This window comes from Triticum urartu, chromosome 5A (assembly GCF_056163025.1).
Source record: "Triticum urartu cultivar PI428250 chromosome 5A, HENAU_Tu73, whole genome shotgun sequence".
NCBI lineage: Eukaryota > Viridiplantae > Streptophyta > Magnoliopsida > Poales > Poaceae > Triticum > Triticum urartu.
Window position 1 is genome coordinate 583,327,164 of NC_141877.1, and position 19,549 is coordinate 583,346,712.

The 19,549-nt window shown below is 42.7% G+C and overlaps 1 protein-coding gene and 1 pseudogene across 4 annotated transcripts; both read right to left on the reverse strand.

Moving 5' to 3' along the window:
* Positions 1–1,100: 1,100 nt before the first annotated feature.
* LOC147973058 (uncharacterized) lies at positions 1,101–3,158 on the reverse strand (annotated as a pseudogene).
* A 2,074-nt stretch (positions 3,159–5,232) lies between these two features.
* Positions 5,233–7,615, reverse strand: LOC125510779 (putative nitric oxide synthase). 4 transcript variants are annotated; one of them, XR_015602733.1, is made up of 5 exons: positions 7,160–7,615; positions 6,797–6,881; positions 6,423–6,485; positions 6,254–6,339; positions 5,233–5,536 (listed from the first exon to the last, which is right to left on the reverse strand). XR_015602733.1 is itself a non-coding variant. In XM_087521847.1 (3 exons), exons 1-2 carry the CDS (start codon positions 7,328–7,330, stop codon positions 6,801–6,803), a joined length of 252 nt encoding a protein of 83 aa, XP_087377973.1. In that variant the 5' UTR covers positions 7,331–7,615; the 3' UTR covers positions 5,233–5,536; positions 6,797–6,800. The 4 variants fall into 4 exon arrangements, 2 of the variants coding, with proteins under 2 accessions (XP_087377973.1, XP_087377972.1); XR_015602732.1 differs by having other exon boundaries at positions 6,792–6,881; XM_087521847.1 differs by lacking the exons at positions 6,254–6,339; positions 6,423–6,485.
* Positions 7,616–19,549: the final 11,934 nt, after the last annotated feature.

The following is a 19,549-nucleotide window of genomic DNA, read 5'->3' on the forward strand; positions in this document are numbered from 1 at the left end:
CGAACATGGACATGAACGGCTGCCACTTCATGTTGTTCGACCTACCATCCTTCTTTGCCTTTGCTGCTACTAGCTTGAGTGCAGCGGCAGCACTAGCACCAGCAGTAGTTGGCTCAACGAGCACTACTGGCACATAGATGGATTCAGAGGCGAACACCTCTGAATCAGGTGCCATCTGGGACATAGGCTGCGAGTCCTCGACAAACGATGGAGCAAACTGGCTGTCGGACAGGACAAGGGCCTGACTAAGATCTTGCGTCTGCGTGATCATGTCCTACAATCGTAGCACGCATTGACAGTAAGCATAGCACACAACATACCGGACAATCCATGAAAGCATGAGTATACATGTACATGGTTCATCACTATCACAGTAAGCACATGCTTCATCGCTATCATACCAAGTAGACCGGATAATCTATGAGCAGGAACATACAACTACAACAAACAACACGCTACAAATGGACAACCAATAGCTACAAATCACAGATCTAAGCATGATTCAACGCAAGCACAAGGTTCAACTTCAAACTCTACTACTAATCTAGCCTACCACATGCTTGAACATGTAGCCCTACCACAAATTGCAACCGTAGCATAGCAATCAACCATAGCAGCTCACAGATCAGACCACTAATCGACCATGCATCTAGATCAAACCCTAGCTGCAGCTCAGATCTAGCTAGAAGGAACAGAGAGAAAGGGGATTGAACTCATAGAGGCCATGGCTGCAGCTTGAGGACGAGGGGGCGGTCGTGGAAGATCAACGCCGACCGGTGAAGAAGCGCCGATGTCGTGGACCGCCGGCCGGTGAAGATGCGCCGCTTACCTGCTCGTCGGTGCCAATGCGCGCCGGCGGGAAAGCTCGAATGAAGGGAGAATGGTGGCGGGAGTTGGGGCGGTGAGGGAGGGGCTAAATAGGGGTGGACTCGGCGGGAGGTGAGCCGAAATCCTTCTGCCGATTTTTCGGCGACACAGGCGAGCTCGCACCATCTCCCCTGCTCGCACGAGGGGAGAAGCGCGTCGCCCTCCCCTGCCTCGCATGAGCCAGGCTCGCGAGGTACTACCAATTCGGGCGTTTCTCCTTGGCCTGGCCTGGACGTGCTTTAAGGTTCGTGCGATGCGGGCCGCACAATGAACGCATGCAACCAAACGGGCCACTTTCTTTCCGTGCGGGCCAGGCTCGGCCTAATGCGGGCAACAAAACACACCCTAACTACAGATTCCTGCAGAGCAAGCAATATCACCAGTCAAACCAACTTGTAGCATTCAATCACGACTTGTTCTCATTATATTTTAAAGGACTAAAACAAAAAACAATAGATTCAAAATTGTCAAAGTTGAACCATCTCCACATTAGTATTATTACACAAATCAACCAACAACTGAACCATGGAACAATAATAGGTAATTTGCCTTCTAATATTAGCAGTCTTAATTTGCCTACATCTCGCATGTGTAAAGATAAAATGATCATCAAGTAGGATAGCATAAATGTCTTAACTTGCCTACATCTGGTAGGCACTTTATTTGCTTCTACTTAGCGTGATAGCATTATCATCTCTGTGCAGGCATGAGCATGTGTACAAATAGGAAATGGGGAAGGGTCCTAATTCATCAAACATTAACTTGGCAAAGTGCGGAGGCATTCTAATGAGATGCTATTACCTCCGGTGTAGATACTTTCGAATGGAAGATGGGGAGAAAGACGTTTGTTTTCAGAAAGTTTCTTGAACTTCAATGATTGAAGCTGGACGGTGAAGAGGCCGAAAATGGTGCCCAGGACCAGCAAATTATTGTCATCGGCAAATCATAGTGTCATCCTGTGGCCCTTCTCTAAGTTCAGAGATAGAAGCTTATTCAGATCAATAGTTCTTTGCAACTCCCATGAGGCAACACCATCAGATCTGCCTCCCTCTTCCATAATTTAGCAGTGAAGTGTGACACGGCGAGCAAACCTAGCCCACCGCCATCTTCCCGCACGGTAGTCATTTTATAACATTCACCCACCAACTGTGGCACCTGTACCAAATCTAGCTTGTCTCTCCCCAAATCAAACTCGAGAAAAATAAATCTTAAGCCGTGTCTTGGAACCCCGGTAAGGGTGCGTTTGGTTGCAAGGGTGGCCACAGATGGGTTGGGATCATCCAAAAAATGGACATGTTTGGTTATAAAGCACTTGAATGGTTTGAGTCAAAAAAAGAGAATATGCCTCCAAGATGCTGAACCGTTCCACCCAAAAAATATAGTCGAATCAAATGGCCACCCTTTGCATGCATGACCATGTGAGCATGACTGGTGGTCCCGTCCTAAATAATTAGCTCATCTCTTATATTCAGCCAAATACATGAATTGAATGGTCCAATCCCAAAAAAATTGGACGGTCCCAAACCATTTATACCACACCTTCAACCAAACGCATCCTAAGTGTCTAGTAAAGGGAACCCCCAACCAACACAACACGCTCCTTAGAAACTCTGCGGGGAAAGAAGTTAATAACCTTGAAAGCAATGGATGTTGAGATGACCTTGCCCCACGCCAGTCTCCGACGAGTAAACGTAGGCCAAAGCTTGTCTTTGTCATTTGTGGCCGTCGTCCGCCGTTAGCAAGACCACCAGGAAGTGGTGGACGTTTCCGGCAGCACGAAGCACCGCCCCGTTGATGTCGGTGGCCCGTGGTCCAAACAAGGAATCGGTGTCCTTGGGATGGAACCGCGGGGGAACGACCATGCTGCGTTAGTCGCCGGTGACGGGGTCCCACACAAGGAGACGGATCAGCCTGTGGTCCAAGGCTAATACGAGGCCATGGCGGCATCCAAGGAACCGGAAGCTATAGCGGGCGCCGTGGTGGTCGGACTTGAAGGAGAAGCGGTCGGGCGGGACATGATTGGGCGCTTGCAGAGTAGGTTCGAAGGGGGCGCCGGGATGACTACCGAACAAACCGAGGAGGGCGGGATTGTGACGGTGGTGGATGCGAAAGCGCTTGGAGAAGGCCGGGTCGGAGGCGAGGCGGCGCCAACGCTTCCAGACGAGGGCGGCGCGGGGGAGGGAGGATGGTAAGGGAGGGAGGCGGAGGAGGATCTCGCGAAGGAGGTCGCCGTCGTCCAGTGGCCCGGACGCAGGCGAGTAGGGGCAGCAACGGCAGGGGCTGGCCATCATCTCGCCCTACTCACTGATGGTGGCGGAGCAGTGGACGGCGGCTGTGACGGGAGAGTGACGGTGGCGAGGGAACCAGCGATGGGCGGATCCAGCAGGGTCGAGCAGTGGAGGTCTCTACCGTGGCAGGGAGCTAGGAGTGCACGGTCATGGCGAGGGTCCTAAGGGAGGGCGGTGGAGCAAGGATTAGAGGGAGAGGGAAGCTGCCAGCGTGGAGGGTGCGCCGCCATGGAATGGGATGGAAGCCGTCTCGTCGGGGGAAGAGGATGTAAGAGCATCTCTAGCAGACCCCGTATAACGCCGACCCGCAAAACATGTTTGCGATTCATGGAAAAACCGCTTTGCTGGCCGGCACGGGCGGCCGCAGAGTCTGCTTTGCGGTTCATGGAATATGCTATTTTACGGGTCGGCTTTGTGGGGTCTGCTCGGGCGTCGCTCCCGCCGGCCCGCAAATCTGGAATTTGCAATTCAATTTGACACAAGAAAATACATTTCTTTGCTTTTTCAACGACATTGGATACATAAGAATTCACCAAATCTTTGCTAGAATAGCAAGAGCAAAGAAAACAAGAACCACAATTATGCATTTTAGAAGATATCCAACTTCCATAACTGCTCTGATACGTCTCCAACGTATCTATATTTTTTTTATTGTCCATATTGTTATATTATCATTCTTGGATGTTTTATAATCATTTTATATCATTTTTGGTACTAACCTATTGACATAGTGCCAAGTGCGAATTGCTGTTTTCTGCATGTTTTTTACATCGCATGAAATCAATACCAAACGGAGTCCAAACGCAGCGAAACTTTTTGTGAATTTTTTTTGAACCAGAAGACATCCAGTGGGCCGGAGAAGCACCTGGGGGGGTGCTCCGAGGGGAGTACAACCCACCAGGGCGCGCCTGGAGGCCCAGGCGCGACCTGGTGGGTTGTGCCCACCTAGGATGCCTCCCGAACAACCTCTTTGCTCTATAAATACCCCAATATTTTAAAAACCCTAGGGGAGTCGACGAAACATCAATTCCAGCCTCCGCAAGTTCCAGAAACCACAGATCCAATCTAGATACCATCACAGAGGGGTTCATCATGTCCATTGGTGCCTCTCCGATGATGCGTGAGTAGTTCTTCGTAGACCTACAGGTCCGTAGTTAGTAGCTAGATGGTTTCCCATCTCTCTTTTGATTATCGATACAATGGTCTCTTGGAGATCCATATGATGTAACTCTTTTTGCGATGTGTTTGTTGGGATCTGATGAATTTTGAGTTTATGATCAGATCTATCTTTTTATCAATGAAAGTTATTTGAGTCTTGTTTGATCTCATATATGCATGATTGCTAATGACCCACAAGTATAGGGGATCAATTGTAGCTCTTTTCGATACGTAAGAGTGTCGAACCCAACGAGGAGCAGAAAGAAATGACAAGTGATTTTCAGCAAGGCAATGCCTGCAAGTGCTGAAATTGTAAGTAATAGAGTAGTTTGGTAGCAAGATAATTTGTAACGAGCAAGTAACGATAATAGTAACAGAAGTGCAGCAAGGTAGACCAATCCTTTTGAGGCAAATGACATGCCAAAACGGTCTCTTATAGTAAGAAAATCATTCTTGATGGTACACGGAAATTTCATCTAGTCACTTTCACCATGTTGATTCAATTTGTGTTCGCTACTTTGATAATTTGATATATGGGTGGACCTGTGCTTAGGTGTTGTTCTTACTTGAACAAACCTCCTACTTATGATTAAGCCTCACACAAGCATCCGTAACTACGAGAAAAGTATTAAGAATAAATTCTAAGCATGGCATTAAACTTTTGGATCCAATTGGTCCCTTACGGAATAGCGCATAAACTAAGGTTTAAGCTTCTGTCACTCTCGCAACCCATCATCTAATAACTAATTCATAATGCATTCTTTTAGGCCCAAATATGATGAAGTGTCATGTAGTCGACGTTCACATGACACCACTAAGGAAATCACAACATACATATTATCAAAATATCAAACACATATCAAGTTCACATGATTACTTGCAACATGATTTCTCCCGTGACATCAAGAACAAAAGTAACTACTCACAAATGATAATCATGCTCAAGATCAAAGGGGTATTAAATAGCATATTGGATCTGAACATATAATCTTCCACCAAATAAACCGTATAGTAATCAACTACAAGATGTAATCAACACTACTAGTTACCCACAAGCACCAATCTATAGTCCCAGCTAGTGCAAACACAGTTGAAAGCAAACAAAAATGCATAAAAACGCCAAACTGTGGCATTCTATCCCTCCAAATGATTTGCTCCCTCTCCATCCTTGCAATCATCTTCTTCTCCCTTATGTGCTTCTCCCATTTATGAATCCAAGATTTCTGTAAAGAGCAAAGAACAAATAAAATAAAATTTCAGCAGACATATATTTCCTTGCATGTTGTGATGTACAGTAGCTACGGGAATAAATAAAATTAAATTTCAGTAGACATTATGTGCTTCTCCCCCAATACCGTCTCTCTCGCCGCATCCCTCCCCCAATCCCCTAAGCATAGAGCACAATTTCTTAGGTATCATGGTTCTGACTTGTAAGTTTCAGTACAAACCACATGACAAAAGCCTAGAGCACAATTTCTTAGGTATCATGGTTCTGACTTGTTCCAGATAAGGATAACGAAGGGCATTCCAACTCCATTGCGAAATTTACAAAGGACAGTTTAATTCAGATCACTAAAATTAACTCCCATCTACAAGTCTGAAGTTTATGTAGATGAATTTCAGAAAAGCATCTTCAATACTTGCTTTAGTGTCCATGATACTTTTTTGTAAAAAATACTGAAACTCTATGTCCCGTGCAAAGAGGAGTGGCTACTACTTTCCCTGCTATAGTCAAAACATAGTTCCATGACCATATCCAGGACTGGTTTTGTCATATCAAACTAATGTGCTCTCTCATTCTCTTTTTGATTAGTAGTATCGTATCCATCTATCCATTGGAAGCATATATTGGCAAAGGGATCATTGTTCCCTTGATAATCTGATCTATGCATCGTGCTTGCTTCTTTTTCTTAAAAAAAGGCAGTAGGCTTCGTGAGTACCATGGGGAAGGAAATTGCTACATGGGACTGTGCCCTTTCCCAGAGCGAGCTCTTGATCCACAGGAAACATATCTTTCTCTCTCTCCCTGTACCAACAGTGTTAAAATTAGATTTGCTTCTTGTTTTGTCTATAATTGACTAGACTGCGGCCTTGTATTCTTTTACTGACCTATGGCTTATTTTCAGATGTATGGTGTCGTGGACAATGATGCACGTCCTTGTGTGATACGTCCTGTAATTGAAACTGACTTTTACTTCTGAATTAAAATCTTAGGGTTGTGTAATGCAAAAAACATAAACTGCATAGCAAATTAGTGTGTTTTTCACTACAATGCAGCTGTATTCTAACTGTTCAATCACTTTGGCATCAACTGACCCTATATTCAGTTACGTGACAGGACAAGGTAGGTAGTTAGTGGTGAGTGCCACGGTGAAGTTGAAGCTTTCTTTCTTTAGGGAAATGTTAGACTCACATTAGTACATTACAGAGAGAAACAAAAACACCAAGTAGTACTAGAACTATGAAAGCCACTCTTACCTTACTTGGTCATTTTGTCAAACACCTTCCGTGCGACAGTAGCTTGCACCGCCCGCATAGCACGGTCTTCAGTTGGTTGTGCCTCTTCTTCTGCTCACACAGGATACAAACAAGACAATGTTGTCATGTCCAGCAATCATACAGTCAAGATAAACAAATTACCACTTTAGAATTTCATTTCCTGTGCAGACACTACATCAGCCACCAGGTGTGATTTGGCATCGAATTTTCACTGCTGACAGCGACGACGGGCGAACGGGAAATTTTTTTTACTCCTCCCACATCATGTCATGTTAGTCCATGCTCTGATAAGCCGATGAACACACTGAAAATGGCAGCGAGCTGAGCCCGTGGATGCGCCTGCTTACCAGGTCGTAGGTGGCGGGCTCGACGTGGCCGGGGGACCCCTCCTCACCGGTGTGCAGCGGGGCGCCGCAGCCGACGCCGGAGGGCGTCTTCTTGGCCAGGGCCCTCCGCTTCTCCTTGCGGCGGCGGCGCCTCTCAGCGTCCTCCTCCGGCGCACACGTGCGGGCACCCATCGCGGCCGCGGCCACGAGCTGCCGCCCCAGGTACACATCGCCCCGCGTCGGCGCCGCGGGGCCGACCCCGTTCGCCGGAGGAGACGGCGAGGGGGACGGGGCGCTGGGGGAGGTGGCCCGTGCGGGTTGAGAGGCAGAGGGAGGCGGTGGCGGTGGCGGACGGGTGGTGCTTGGTGTGGACGGCGGGCGGCGGCGCCGGGGATTTGGGAAAAGGGAGAGGAAGAGCGGGCGGAGTGGTCAGGCGAGGCGGAGGGGAACTTGCTGGTAACGGTGCCTCCACGAGCTACGTGTGTGGTTCTATAGTTGTAGAGCTGTGTTTATACCCCAAGCTGCTACTACGGCCTGTCGCGGGAGGCACGATGCAGACCACATAGTAGTAGCTTGGAGTTTATACACCGCGCTATTACTATCAACTTAGTAGTAGCGTGGTTTTATATCCCTTACTACTACTATGGTATGTCTCGGGGGACACGGTAGAGACCGCTTAGTAGTAGCGAGGGTTAAAAATTCATGTTATTACTATCAACTTAGTAGTAGCGAGGGGTAAAAACCCGCACTACTAGTAAGTAGCAATAGCGAGGGGTATAAACCCTCGCTACTAGTAAGCGTCTGTCTATAAGTTTTTCCTAGTAGTGAGATGGGAGAGTTGTTGGTGATAATAAAGACAATGATTTTCTCCTCCGGGAGGGAAGTTCCCTCAGTGGAATGGCTCCGTCGGAGAGCAAAAGTGCTCCTGCCCAAGTCCCGCCTCGAGACGGTGACGCTCTGTCCCGAAAGTCCTTTTCTTATTTTTTTTTCTAGGTCAAAATGACTTATATATATCAGAAGATGGGCACCAGAGGTGGATCTGGGTGAGCACAACCCACCAGGGTGCGCCTGGGCTCCCTGGCGCGCCCAGGTGGGTTGTGCCCACCTGGAGGGCCCCCTCTGATACTTATTGGCTCCAATATCTCTTAAATATTCCATAAAATATCTTCGTAAAGTATCAGCTTGTTTGGAGTTGTGCAGAATAGGTAGTCTGACGTAGTTTTCGAGGTCCAGATTACCAGCTGCCGGAATTCTCCTTCTTTGTGTGTACTTTGCATATTATGAGAGAAAAACATTACAGTTACTGCAAAAAGCAATATTATGCATAAAAACATCATAAATAACAGTAGGAAAACATGATGCAAAATGGACGTAACAACTCCCCAAGCTTAGATCTCGCTTGTTCTCAAGTAAAAACCAAAATCGAAAAACATGTCCATATGCTTAGAGAGAGGGGTGTCGATAAAAACAAAATACGGACATAGAAGCATCATATAGATTATCCAAAACAAAATTCTCTTCTTGTGAAGGGACATAATTACGGCATAGCCAAATTTACCGCCATAATGTGATAACCCTGCCAAACAAATATAAGTGTAGGGCAAGTGAAATCACATGTATCTGATTCCCAAACATATGTGAGAATGATTGAGGATGAGTTAAATCCAAATGCTTATCTGAAACATAAACGAAGCCATAATACGTAAGTGGCAATCAAGGAAGATATGTTGAATAGCCTTCTCTTGATTGGAGAATGCACAAAATTTACTACCATTACAGTTGCGTTTAGCTAAACCATCTTCAGTTGAAAGGACACCACTATAGAGGAACTAAATATTTATAGTTTTGGTATTGTTCTAGCTCAATGCAAACAAATCATTTTTCTTAGGAAATCTAGCTCTTTTTAGGACATCACCCTATTTGTCGAATTATAAGATCCCAAAAACTATGAGTTGACGGAACTGATTAATTACTCAACATTTGGAGACATCTGATTATTCACAATAATCTTTGAAATAATATGAATTTCTGATTAATATAATAATTTCTATTTTTTTGTTTTCTTTGGAAAACACAAGAAAGAACATAACTATTATATGCGCTTATGTGATTAGTCGTTCACATTCGGAAAAAATACCCAATTGTTGATGATGAATTTGTGGTGAGTTCAATTTTTTCAACTGGTTAGTTTTAGTTCCTCACCATCCTTGCTCTGTTTCGATTCGGATATTGCTCAAGCTATTACCTTTCCCTGAGAAGCGGCAACTACTTCGTCGGGTCACATCAGTCTTCTTAACTTTGACTAGTGAAGGAAGCTCGGGTCTTAATTACAATCTAGCCAGCCGTGAAAATAAGTCTCAAGTACTCAAATTGGTTGAAGCAGCATTTAGACTTCTAGAAATATGCATATCTAAAAGACATCGGCCAGTCAGTGTTCCTGTAGTATAGGATGTCGAGACTAGCTAGCTAGTACTCCCTCCATTTCCAAATGTTTGTTTTTTTAGAGATTTCAACAAGTGACTACATATAGAGCAAAATGAGTCAATCTACACTCTAAAATATGTCTACATATATCCATATGTTGTGTCCATTTGAAATACTTAGAAATACAAATATTTGGAAATAGAGAGAGTACATGATAACGACAAGACGCAGTCCTCACACCTGCAAAGCCATGAGAGAAGGTTGCAACCCGGCCAATGATCGTCACAGAGACGCTGTACACATGATTGACTTCCTAAAGTGGGTTCATAATGTCTGGCCCGTCTTTGAACTGTAGAGTATCGTAGTTGTTCAACCACACACATGGAACCTGGTTGATACCATCTGACACGATGGTGCAGTAAGGGCGTGCACCATGTATCTCTTCCTAATGTCACTCATTCCCAAGGGGAATCAATGTTTGAAATCGAGGACGCATCACATTGTCTAGGCCTTAGTGTCAAGGCTTAACTGATTAGTTGGAAAGTGATCTATTTGAACTCCTTCCTACACACCGTTCTTTCATAGATATATGGCAGACGAGTAAATGAGTAATCAAATAAGAGATGGATGGGAATGAAGCAGGAGCAAGAGCATCATGTATATATAAGAGATGAAGGCATACAAAGCAAGAAACGACCCTATGTAGTCGGCCCCTGGAATTAATGTCGTGTTATCACCAAGCAGGGGTGCTAGTGGGCATTGATTGATGGTTGTGTCCCTCACCGAGTAAAGCATGTATACATATGGAAAATACACAGGAGCTCCTGGTTGCTCCACACCCCTATACAAATAATAAATGTAAAAAATATCAAAAACTTCAAAAAAATCTGAAATTTGGGGATATCAAACTTGGGTTCTCAATCTACTCCCGTGTGAAATTTCGTGAAAAAATACCAGAAAACGTATCCGTGGCAAAGGAAATACTGTCCGAACAAAAATCCATCTAAACAGTTTTTTTTTCTATACATAGGAATTTTTTTTGTCTTTTTTTTGCCACGAATACGTTTCTTGGTATATTTTCACGAAATTTCACACGAGAGTAGATCAGGAACCCAAGTTTGCTATCCCAAAATCTCAAAAAAGAATTCAAATTTCTTGGTATTTTTTTGAATTTAATGTTCGTATAGGGGTGTGGAGCACCCGGGTGCTACAAATCCGCTTCCGTATACATATATATATAGTACTGTCTTGCAAAGTTGCATACAAGTCCATAAGATAAACATGAACCTCTGACACCTTTTTTTAGTAAATGAACTCTAACCCCTAGTCAGCTACACAAGTTTTTTTAGTGAAAAGTCAGCTACATACATAGGCCACTCATCTAGAAGGTGTTTGGTTCGTAATTTGATTTTTTTTTAAATATGCGTTTGGTTCACATAGTGTGTAATCAGATCTAAAGTAACCCAATAACATCGTTGTTCAAGGCACAACCGGGTTTGCTATTGGGTTAGGCATGGTACCATTTCCTTTTTCTTATGGTTTTTAAATTTCATTCTTGCCTAGAAAACAATACAGACCTACCAAAAAATCGAACATTTTTGGAGGAAAAAAACGTTTTTTTAAATGTCTGAACAATATTTAAGATTTCAAACATTTTTCGAGGCGCAAAGTTTTTGACAAAAAATCTGAATATTTTCTAGAAGAGATTTTTTAAATAATATGTACAAAAATTAAAGTTTATAATTTTTTTAAAAATAATATTTTTTGAAACGCAAATAGTGTTAAACAATGCGAAATTTTTCCTAAAAAGTGATTATTATTTTTCAGTTGTCAAACTTTTTAAATAACCCAAACATTTTTAAAATTGTTGATTTTTCTGAAAAGATTGAACTTTTTTGAAAGATCAAACCATTTTTATAAACACAATTTGTTTTTGAAACTTTTGACCATGAAATTTCGAATATTTTTTCGGAATATATTCAAATGTTTAGAACATTTTAAAAAATGAACAGTTTGAGAGAACAAAAAACCTTCAAGAAGGTTTCCAAAACCTGGTGGTGCAGTATGTTTTCTCCTAGATGGGCCAACCCAATAGATATCGCTATGTATCTCTGTGCATTTCAGCAACAATTCGACGCGTGAGCCAACCTTTCGTTTTTATAGTTATAAGGACAGTGGTATCCTCAGGCTACCAGAGTTTAAATCCTAGACTTGACATTGATGCTCCTATTTTTCTAGATTCCCACAATATGCATTCAGTGGGAGCAGACGTCCCCGTCGACTATGAAGGCGTCTCTGGCGACTTTGTCAATCTCAAGATAATGTGTCGGCTCAGTCTATTGGATATGCTCATAGGGGTTGGTGTGCGTGCGTGCATTCATAGGAGTGAGTTTATGTGCATATGTATGAGTGTTTAAGTTTGTACTGTATTAAGAAAACAATTCGACGTGGTAAATAGGAAATCTTGTGCGGATGTGGCCGATCTCATTTTCTTGTTCCTTTCTTTCTTTCTTTCTTTTCCTACTAGTCTTTCCTTTCTTTTTCATTTACCTTTTTACCTTTTTTTATTTTTCAATTTATTTTATACACACAATTTTTTTAAATACCTGATTAACATTTTTATATAATGTAATAACAATTTTCTTATAAATACGTGGGAAATATTTAATAAATATGTGTTGGAATTTTTCAAATACACAATAAACATTTACATATTAGGTAGTAACAACTCAAAAACGGGTTCACAGAAAACGAATGAACGTCATAAAATTTCATGAATATTTTATAAAATAAAATATTTTTAAAAAGGGACTATTTGGAATTTCAGAATAATTTCTAAAAGTTGCACTTTTGTTATTTAATTATTATAGGATTTTAAAAACATTCTAAATTTGTGAACATTTTAAATTTGATTAACATTATTAAAATTCGTAAAAATTGATAGAGTTTTGGAACATTTTAAAAATATGAGATGAATATTTTTTGTATATTTGTTTGTTGTTTATTTGTATTTTTAAATACGTGTACATTTGTTTGTTGTTCTGCACAATATAATATTTCCCTATTTTTAATTTGAATAATTTTAAAAACTGTATATATAAAATCTTTCTGCAAAAATTGTAAAACTGTCTCAAAACTAGCGCAGGTCTCGCTCATAGCTACCATGACGGTGTGAGCTATGACCTACATCTCATAGAACCGGGAAATAAGAAAATAATCGGCCTAAACATGTGGCAGGCCGGCCCACGGGTGTTCGACGCGTTGCCCTAAGAAAAGAAATCCTTACCAGATCGAGCACACTATTCAAATGGACATGTTGTTCGATTTTTGTCAGACGAAGCACACAAAGATGGTTGATTAGCTTACGGGTGCGGTCGTTGAGACATAAAGAGTGGAATTGCTGCATATACCACATGGCCAAGTGTTTCTTCTTTTCAGGAAAACATGGCCAAGTGTTCAACCATAAAGTGTAGCATGCAGTAGACGTCAGGCAGCCACGACCACGTCCATCAGGACAAATAGGGATGCAGAAGGCCTGCTAGTCCCGCAAAACATGACTAACTGGGTGATTTTTTTTTGCGTGTTGCGGCGGGAATTTACAGATTAATTTCAGATGAGTTGTGTATGAAGAAAATGATCTGAAGCAAAAGCTACTATTTTTTTAATTTAGAAATGTTTCATACCACATGGCACCGCATGTGAACAAAGAATATGCATGTGATTTGCATGGGGCTGTAAAATAGCGTTACTGGCTGCTGACATGGCACACTTGCTGAGGTGAAAGATCGCACATTGAGAGAATTATAGTTAGTGAAAATCATCTACTTAGAAATAGTAGATTAGTACGTTGCTCGAATGAAGAACCGGCGGGCTGGACAACACCAAGGGGTCCTGGCGGGCCACCGCTTTGGCACGCCCAAGGACAACCCACATACGCAACTTGGCTGTCCCGACGCCACGCATTCGCAAACATGTGATTGCAATCACTGAACATTGTCCGTTGGTGAAGCTTCACCATGAGAAGTGTCGCCTGGGAGTTGGAATCTACAGAGGTGGATGAACCCAAGTGAGATAAGACAGACGTCAGTTACAGCTAGAAATTATCAAGAAACATATAGCAAGATGGCTACACGTATCATACATGCCATAGATATTGGTGTTTCTACGAAGGTGTCCACTCATGCACCTCAGATAATTTCTACGAAGGTGTCCACTCATGCACCTCTGATATTGGTGTTGAGACATAAAGAGTAGAATTGCTGCAGGAACAAGATAAGGGAGGTGTGAAATGTCTACAAATAAGTGGATGCATAACAGCGCGGGGAAAGTATACGAGATAGCTAGATATATATAAGCGAATATGTCTGGCAAAAAAAAGATATAGGCAAATATGATTCGGTAGTGTGTAAAGTGACTGCTATTGTGTATTTAACCACTCGAAATATCGTCCGAGGCACACTTTATTTTGTACCAATTTTCTCTTACCGTTCTACCACATTTAATACCAGAACCAGCGCATTGCGATCCCCTTTAATCGACAGGTGATTTTGTCACATGGATGGCGCCACACTACGCTCTCTGACCAACCAAACCCTACCACATGGCAATCACGAATGTCTTCCTTCCGCAGGGCCATCCCAAACTCGTTCATTTTTTTCAGGGGTAGCTCCTTCCAATTCTGAACATGCCTACTGGTCCAGGACTTGTGCCATGGCAGTGTGTCGGATCTTGCCCGGTGTTCATCAAGCCCTGGAGAATGATCCAAGCTGAGGGATACAACTATTCACAACAATTTCTGAAATAATCATTTCTATTCTACACGAAAGGATAAATAAAATGGAGACACCCTATTATATGCGCTAATCAACTTCTGTGGTTAGCCGCTGAAATGCATTGAGGCCCGAGTTGATGCTCTTGTGGAGTTTAATCATTTTCAATAAAAAATGTGAAACATAATATTATCAGTTGGTTAGTTTAGGGAACATCATTTCTTTGACATCGGTTCTGAGATGTGTATGACTTTTTTTTGTGAGAAGGGACAACTACTTAATCCAGCCACATCTTATCTTTTGGCCAGTGAAGAAAAGTCTCAAGTGTAAGAAAAAGGCTCGCAACAGACTCGACTTTTCAGGAAGAGGCAGGTCGATCAGAATTCCTCTGATGAGGACATACTACGTTGGATACGACTAAAAATATTGTATACATATGTATATTTCAAAGTTGATTTCTAATTATGCGATGATTCATTTATGTTATTCAGGACAAAAATATTTCAACTATTTTTATTTTATGTCTAGTTGCAAAAGTATTGGACACTTTGTACAAATCATGTGTGATGGTAAAGCAAAGGGACATGATTGGATTGTACAATAAATTCTCAAACATGACTTTGGGCCCAAAAGAAATTAAAGATCAAGTCCCCCAAGTTCTGGACTTAGATTCACAAACGGGTATAACTTTTGAATAGGGACTCCAAATTGGACGAATCTTTTTTTGTTGAAACTTTTATGTCGTGAAATTTCCAACACAATATGATTCACCTTCAAATTACTCCCGAGCATGGAGATAGAGCAAAAGCGATGCAATGCTGCTGCAGAATTTGAGTCAAAATTCAATTTAAAAGGTGATGTGTCACCTCCAGCTAGGCCCATGGGTCTTGTACGGCCTAGGGTCGGGTTTTAGTTGCCTTGGAATGTGCGTCCACCCGCTTGGTTGTCACCCCTTAGGCTTTGCAAGTAGATCAATCTCTAATGTTTTGTTTAGTTAAAATTAGCCATTGTAACTATGTGTACTTCGTGCATGTCCAACAACTAGGCCTAGACTGCTTTTGAAACCCCATATTTTGTCCACACTTCATTTATATATTGGCAATATTCAGATTGTTTTTATCATAGTTTTGCTTGTAGGGACTAGACCTTCATTATCGGGATGAAAATGATTTTACAATTCCCCGTAACCTCCAGAAGATTGGTTTAGCAATTGATAAGGCACAACGTCATTGCACGTTTGTATTCGGTTCATCAAAGTTATTCATCACCCTAATCGGAAGAGTGTGATTCTCATCGAAAGATTGGGACACCCTTGCCATTATCATCCTTGGTCTCAGATTAGGGGAGGCATCCCGCGAAGGCAATGCCAAAATGGTGAGAAAAAACCCTAAAAATCGATGGAAAAATGGATGGTAAAGGAACAAAAACTCCTTATCCTACATGCTACCCTATCGCAACAGCCTGATCGTCCCCTACCATCTCCACGCGATTGGCTTAAATTTCTTCCGGTTATTTTTAGCCAATAGTTTACCAGACAGAAGCATCTTTGGAATTTCTCCGTCTGGTCCCCACACATGGAACATAGATCTATATCGTGCCTTCTGCCATTTTCTTCATGTTCCCGCATGCTTCTAGCACACTACACGCATATAGCACATGATATATTGCAGGTGTCCGACGATCATCTTGTTGGGTTTCGTAGTAATTTCAAAATTTTCCTACGCTCACGCAAGATCATGGTGATGCATAGCAACGAGAGGGGAGAGTGTGATCTACGTACCCTTGTAGATCAACAGCGGAAGCGTTGACGCAACGTAGAGGAAGTAGTCGTACGTCTTCCCGATCCGACCGATCCAAGCACCGTTACTCCGGCACCTCCGAGTTCTTAGCACACGTTCAGCTCGATGACGATCCCCGGGCTCCGATCCAGCAAAGCTTCGGGGATGAGTTCCGTCAGCACGACGGCGTGGTGACGATGATGATGTTCTACCGATGCAGGGCTTCGCCTAAGCACTACAACGATATGACCGAGGTGGAATATGGTGGCAGGGGGCACCGCACACGGCTAAGGAACGATCACGTGGATCAACTTGTGTGTCCTAGGGTGCCCCCTTGCCTCTGTATATAAAGGAGCCAAGGGGGAGGGTGCGGCTAGCCAAGGTGGGCGCGCCAAGGGGAGTCCTACTCCCACCGGGAGTAGGACTCCTAGTTGGACAAGGAGAGAGGGGAAAGAGGAGGAAGAGAGGAAGGAAAGGGGGGGGGCGCCGCCCCCCTTCCCTTGTCCTATTCAGACTAGGAAGGGGAGGGGCGCGCGGCCACCTCCTGCCTCCTTCTCTCTTCTCCCTCAAGGCCCATGTAGGCCCAATAAACCCCCCGGGGGGGTTCCGGTAACCCCCCGGTACTCCGGTAAAATGCCGATTTCACCTGGAACGATTCCGATGTCCAAATATAGGCTTCCAATATATCAATCTTTATGTCTCGACCATTTCGAGACTCCTCGTCATGTCCTTGATTACATCCGGGACCCCGAACTAACTTCGGTACATCAAAATGCATAAACTCATAATAACTGTCATCGTAACGTTAAGCGTGCGGACCCTACGGTTCGAGAACAATGTAGACATGACTGAGACAAATCTCCAGTCAATAACCAATAGCGGGATCTGGATGCCCATATTGGCTCCTACATATTCTACGAAGATCTTTATCGGTCAGACTGCATAACAACATACGTTGTTCCCTTTGTCATCGGTATGTTACTTGCCCGAGATTCGATCGTCGGTATCCAATACCTAGTTCAATCTCGTTACCGGCAAGTCTCTTTACTCGTTCTGTAATACATCATCTCACAACTAACTTATTAGTTGCAATGCTTGCAAGGCTTATGTGATGTGCATTACCGAGAGGGCCTAGAGATACCTCTTCGACAATCGGAGTGACAAATCCTAATCTCGAAATACGCCAACCCAACATCTACCTTTGGAGACACTTGTAGTGCTCCTTTATAATCACCCAGTTACGTTGTGACGTTTGGTAGCGCCCAAAGTGTTCCTCCGGCAAACGGGAGTTGCATAATCTCATAGTCATAGGAACATGTATAAGTCATGAAGAAAGCAATAGCAACATACTAAACGATCGGGTGCTAAGCTAATGAATGGGTCATGTCAATCAGATCATTCACCTAATGATGTGATCCCATTAATCAAATAACAACTCTTTGTTCATGGTTAGGAAACATAACCATCTTTGATTAATGAGCTAGTCAAGTAGAGGCATACTAGTGACACTTAGTTTGTCTATGTATTCACACATGTATTATGTTTCCGGTTAATACAATTCTAGCATGAATAATAAATATTTATCATGATATAAGGAAATAAATAATAACTTTATTATTGCCTCTAGGGCATATTTCCTTCAGTCTCCCACTTGCACTAGAGTCAATAATCTAGATCACATCACCATGTGATTAACATCGATAGTTCACATCATCATGTGATTAACACCCATAGTTCACATCGCCATGTGACCATCACCCAAAGGGTTTACTAGATTCAGTAGTCTAGTTCACATCGCTATGTGATTAACACCCAAAGAGTACTAAGGTGTGATCATGTTTTGCTTGTGAGAGAATCTTAGTCAACGGGTCTGCCACATTCAGATCCACATGTATTTTGCAAATTTCTATGTCAACAATGTTCTGCATGGAGCTACTCTAGCTAATTGCTCCCACTTTCAATATGTATCTAGACCGAGACTTAGAGTCATCTAGATTAGTGTCAAAACTTGCATCGGCGTAACCCTTTACGACGAACCTTTTTGTCACGTCCATAATCGAGAAACATATCCTTATTTCACTAAGGATAATTCTGACCGCTGTCCAGTGATCTACTCCTAGATTACTATTGTACTCCCTTGCCAAATCAGTGCAGGGTATACAATAGATCTGGTATACAGCATGACATACTTTATAGAACCTATGGCCAAGGCATAGGGAATGACTTTAATTCTCTTTCTATCTTCTGCCGTGGTCGGGCTTTGAGTCTTACTCAACTTCACACCTTGTAATACAGGCAAGAACTCTTTCTTTGACTGCTCCATTTTGAACTACTTCAAAATCTTGTCAAGGTATGTACTCATTGAAAAAACTTATCAAGCGTCTTGATCTATCTCTATAGATCTTGATGCTCAATATGTAAGCAGCATCACCGAAGTCTTTCTTTGAAAAAAACTCCTCTCAAACACTCCTTTATGCTTTACAGAATAATTCTACATTATTTCCGATCAACAATATGTCATCCACATATACTTATCAGAAATGCTGTAGTGCTCTCATTCACTTTCTTGTAAATACATGCTTCACTGCAAGTCTGTATAACACTATATCCTTTGATCAACTTATCAAAGCGTATATCCCGACTCTGAGATGCTTGCACCAGTCCATAGATGGATCGCTGGAGCTTGTATATTTTGTTAGCATCTTTAGGATTGACAAAACCTTCTGGTTGCATCATATACAACTCTTCTTTAAATCCATTAAGGAATGTAGTTTTGTTTATCCATTTGCCAGATTTCATAAAAATGCGGCAATTGCTAACATGATTTGGACAGACTTAAGCATCGCTACGAGTGAGAAAATTTCATCGTAGTCAACACCTTGAACTTTGTCAAAAACCTTTTTCGACAAGTCTAGCTTTGTAGATAGTAACACTACTATCAGCGTCTGTCTTCCTCTTGAAGATCCATTTATTTTCTATGGCTTGCCGATCATCGGGCAAATCCATCAAAGTCCACACTTTGTTCTCATACATGGATCATATCTCAGATTTCATGGCTTCAAACCATTTCGCGGAATCTGGGCTCATCATCGCTTCCTCATAGTTCGCAAGTTTGTCATGGTCTAGTAACATGACTTCCAGAACAGGATTACCGTACCACTCTGGTGCGGATCTCACTCTGGTTTACCTACGAGATTCGGTAGTAACTTGATATGAAGTTACATGATCATCATCATTAGCTTCCTCACTAATTGGTGTTGTAGTCACAAGAACAGATTTCTGTGATGAACTACTTTTCAATAAGGGAGCAGGTACAGTTACCTCATCAAGTTCTACTTTCCTCCCACTCACTTCTTTCGAGAGAAACTCCTTCTCTAGAAAGGATCCATTCTTAGCAACGAATGTCTTGCCTTTGGATCTGTGATAGAAGGTGTACCCAA

Bases quoted from the DNA above. Each gene is read 5' to 3' on its own strand.
- LOC125510779 (XM_087521847.1), bottom strand. From the start codon at position 7,330: ATGGGTGCCCGCACGTGTGCGCCGGAGGAGGACGCTGAGAGGCGCCGC. The intron at 6,882-7,159 runs GTAAGCAGGCGC...CTGTGTGAGCAG, and splicing joins AGCCCGCCACCTACGACCTG to AAGAAGAGGCACAACCAACT.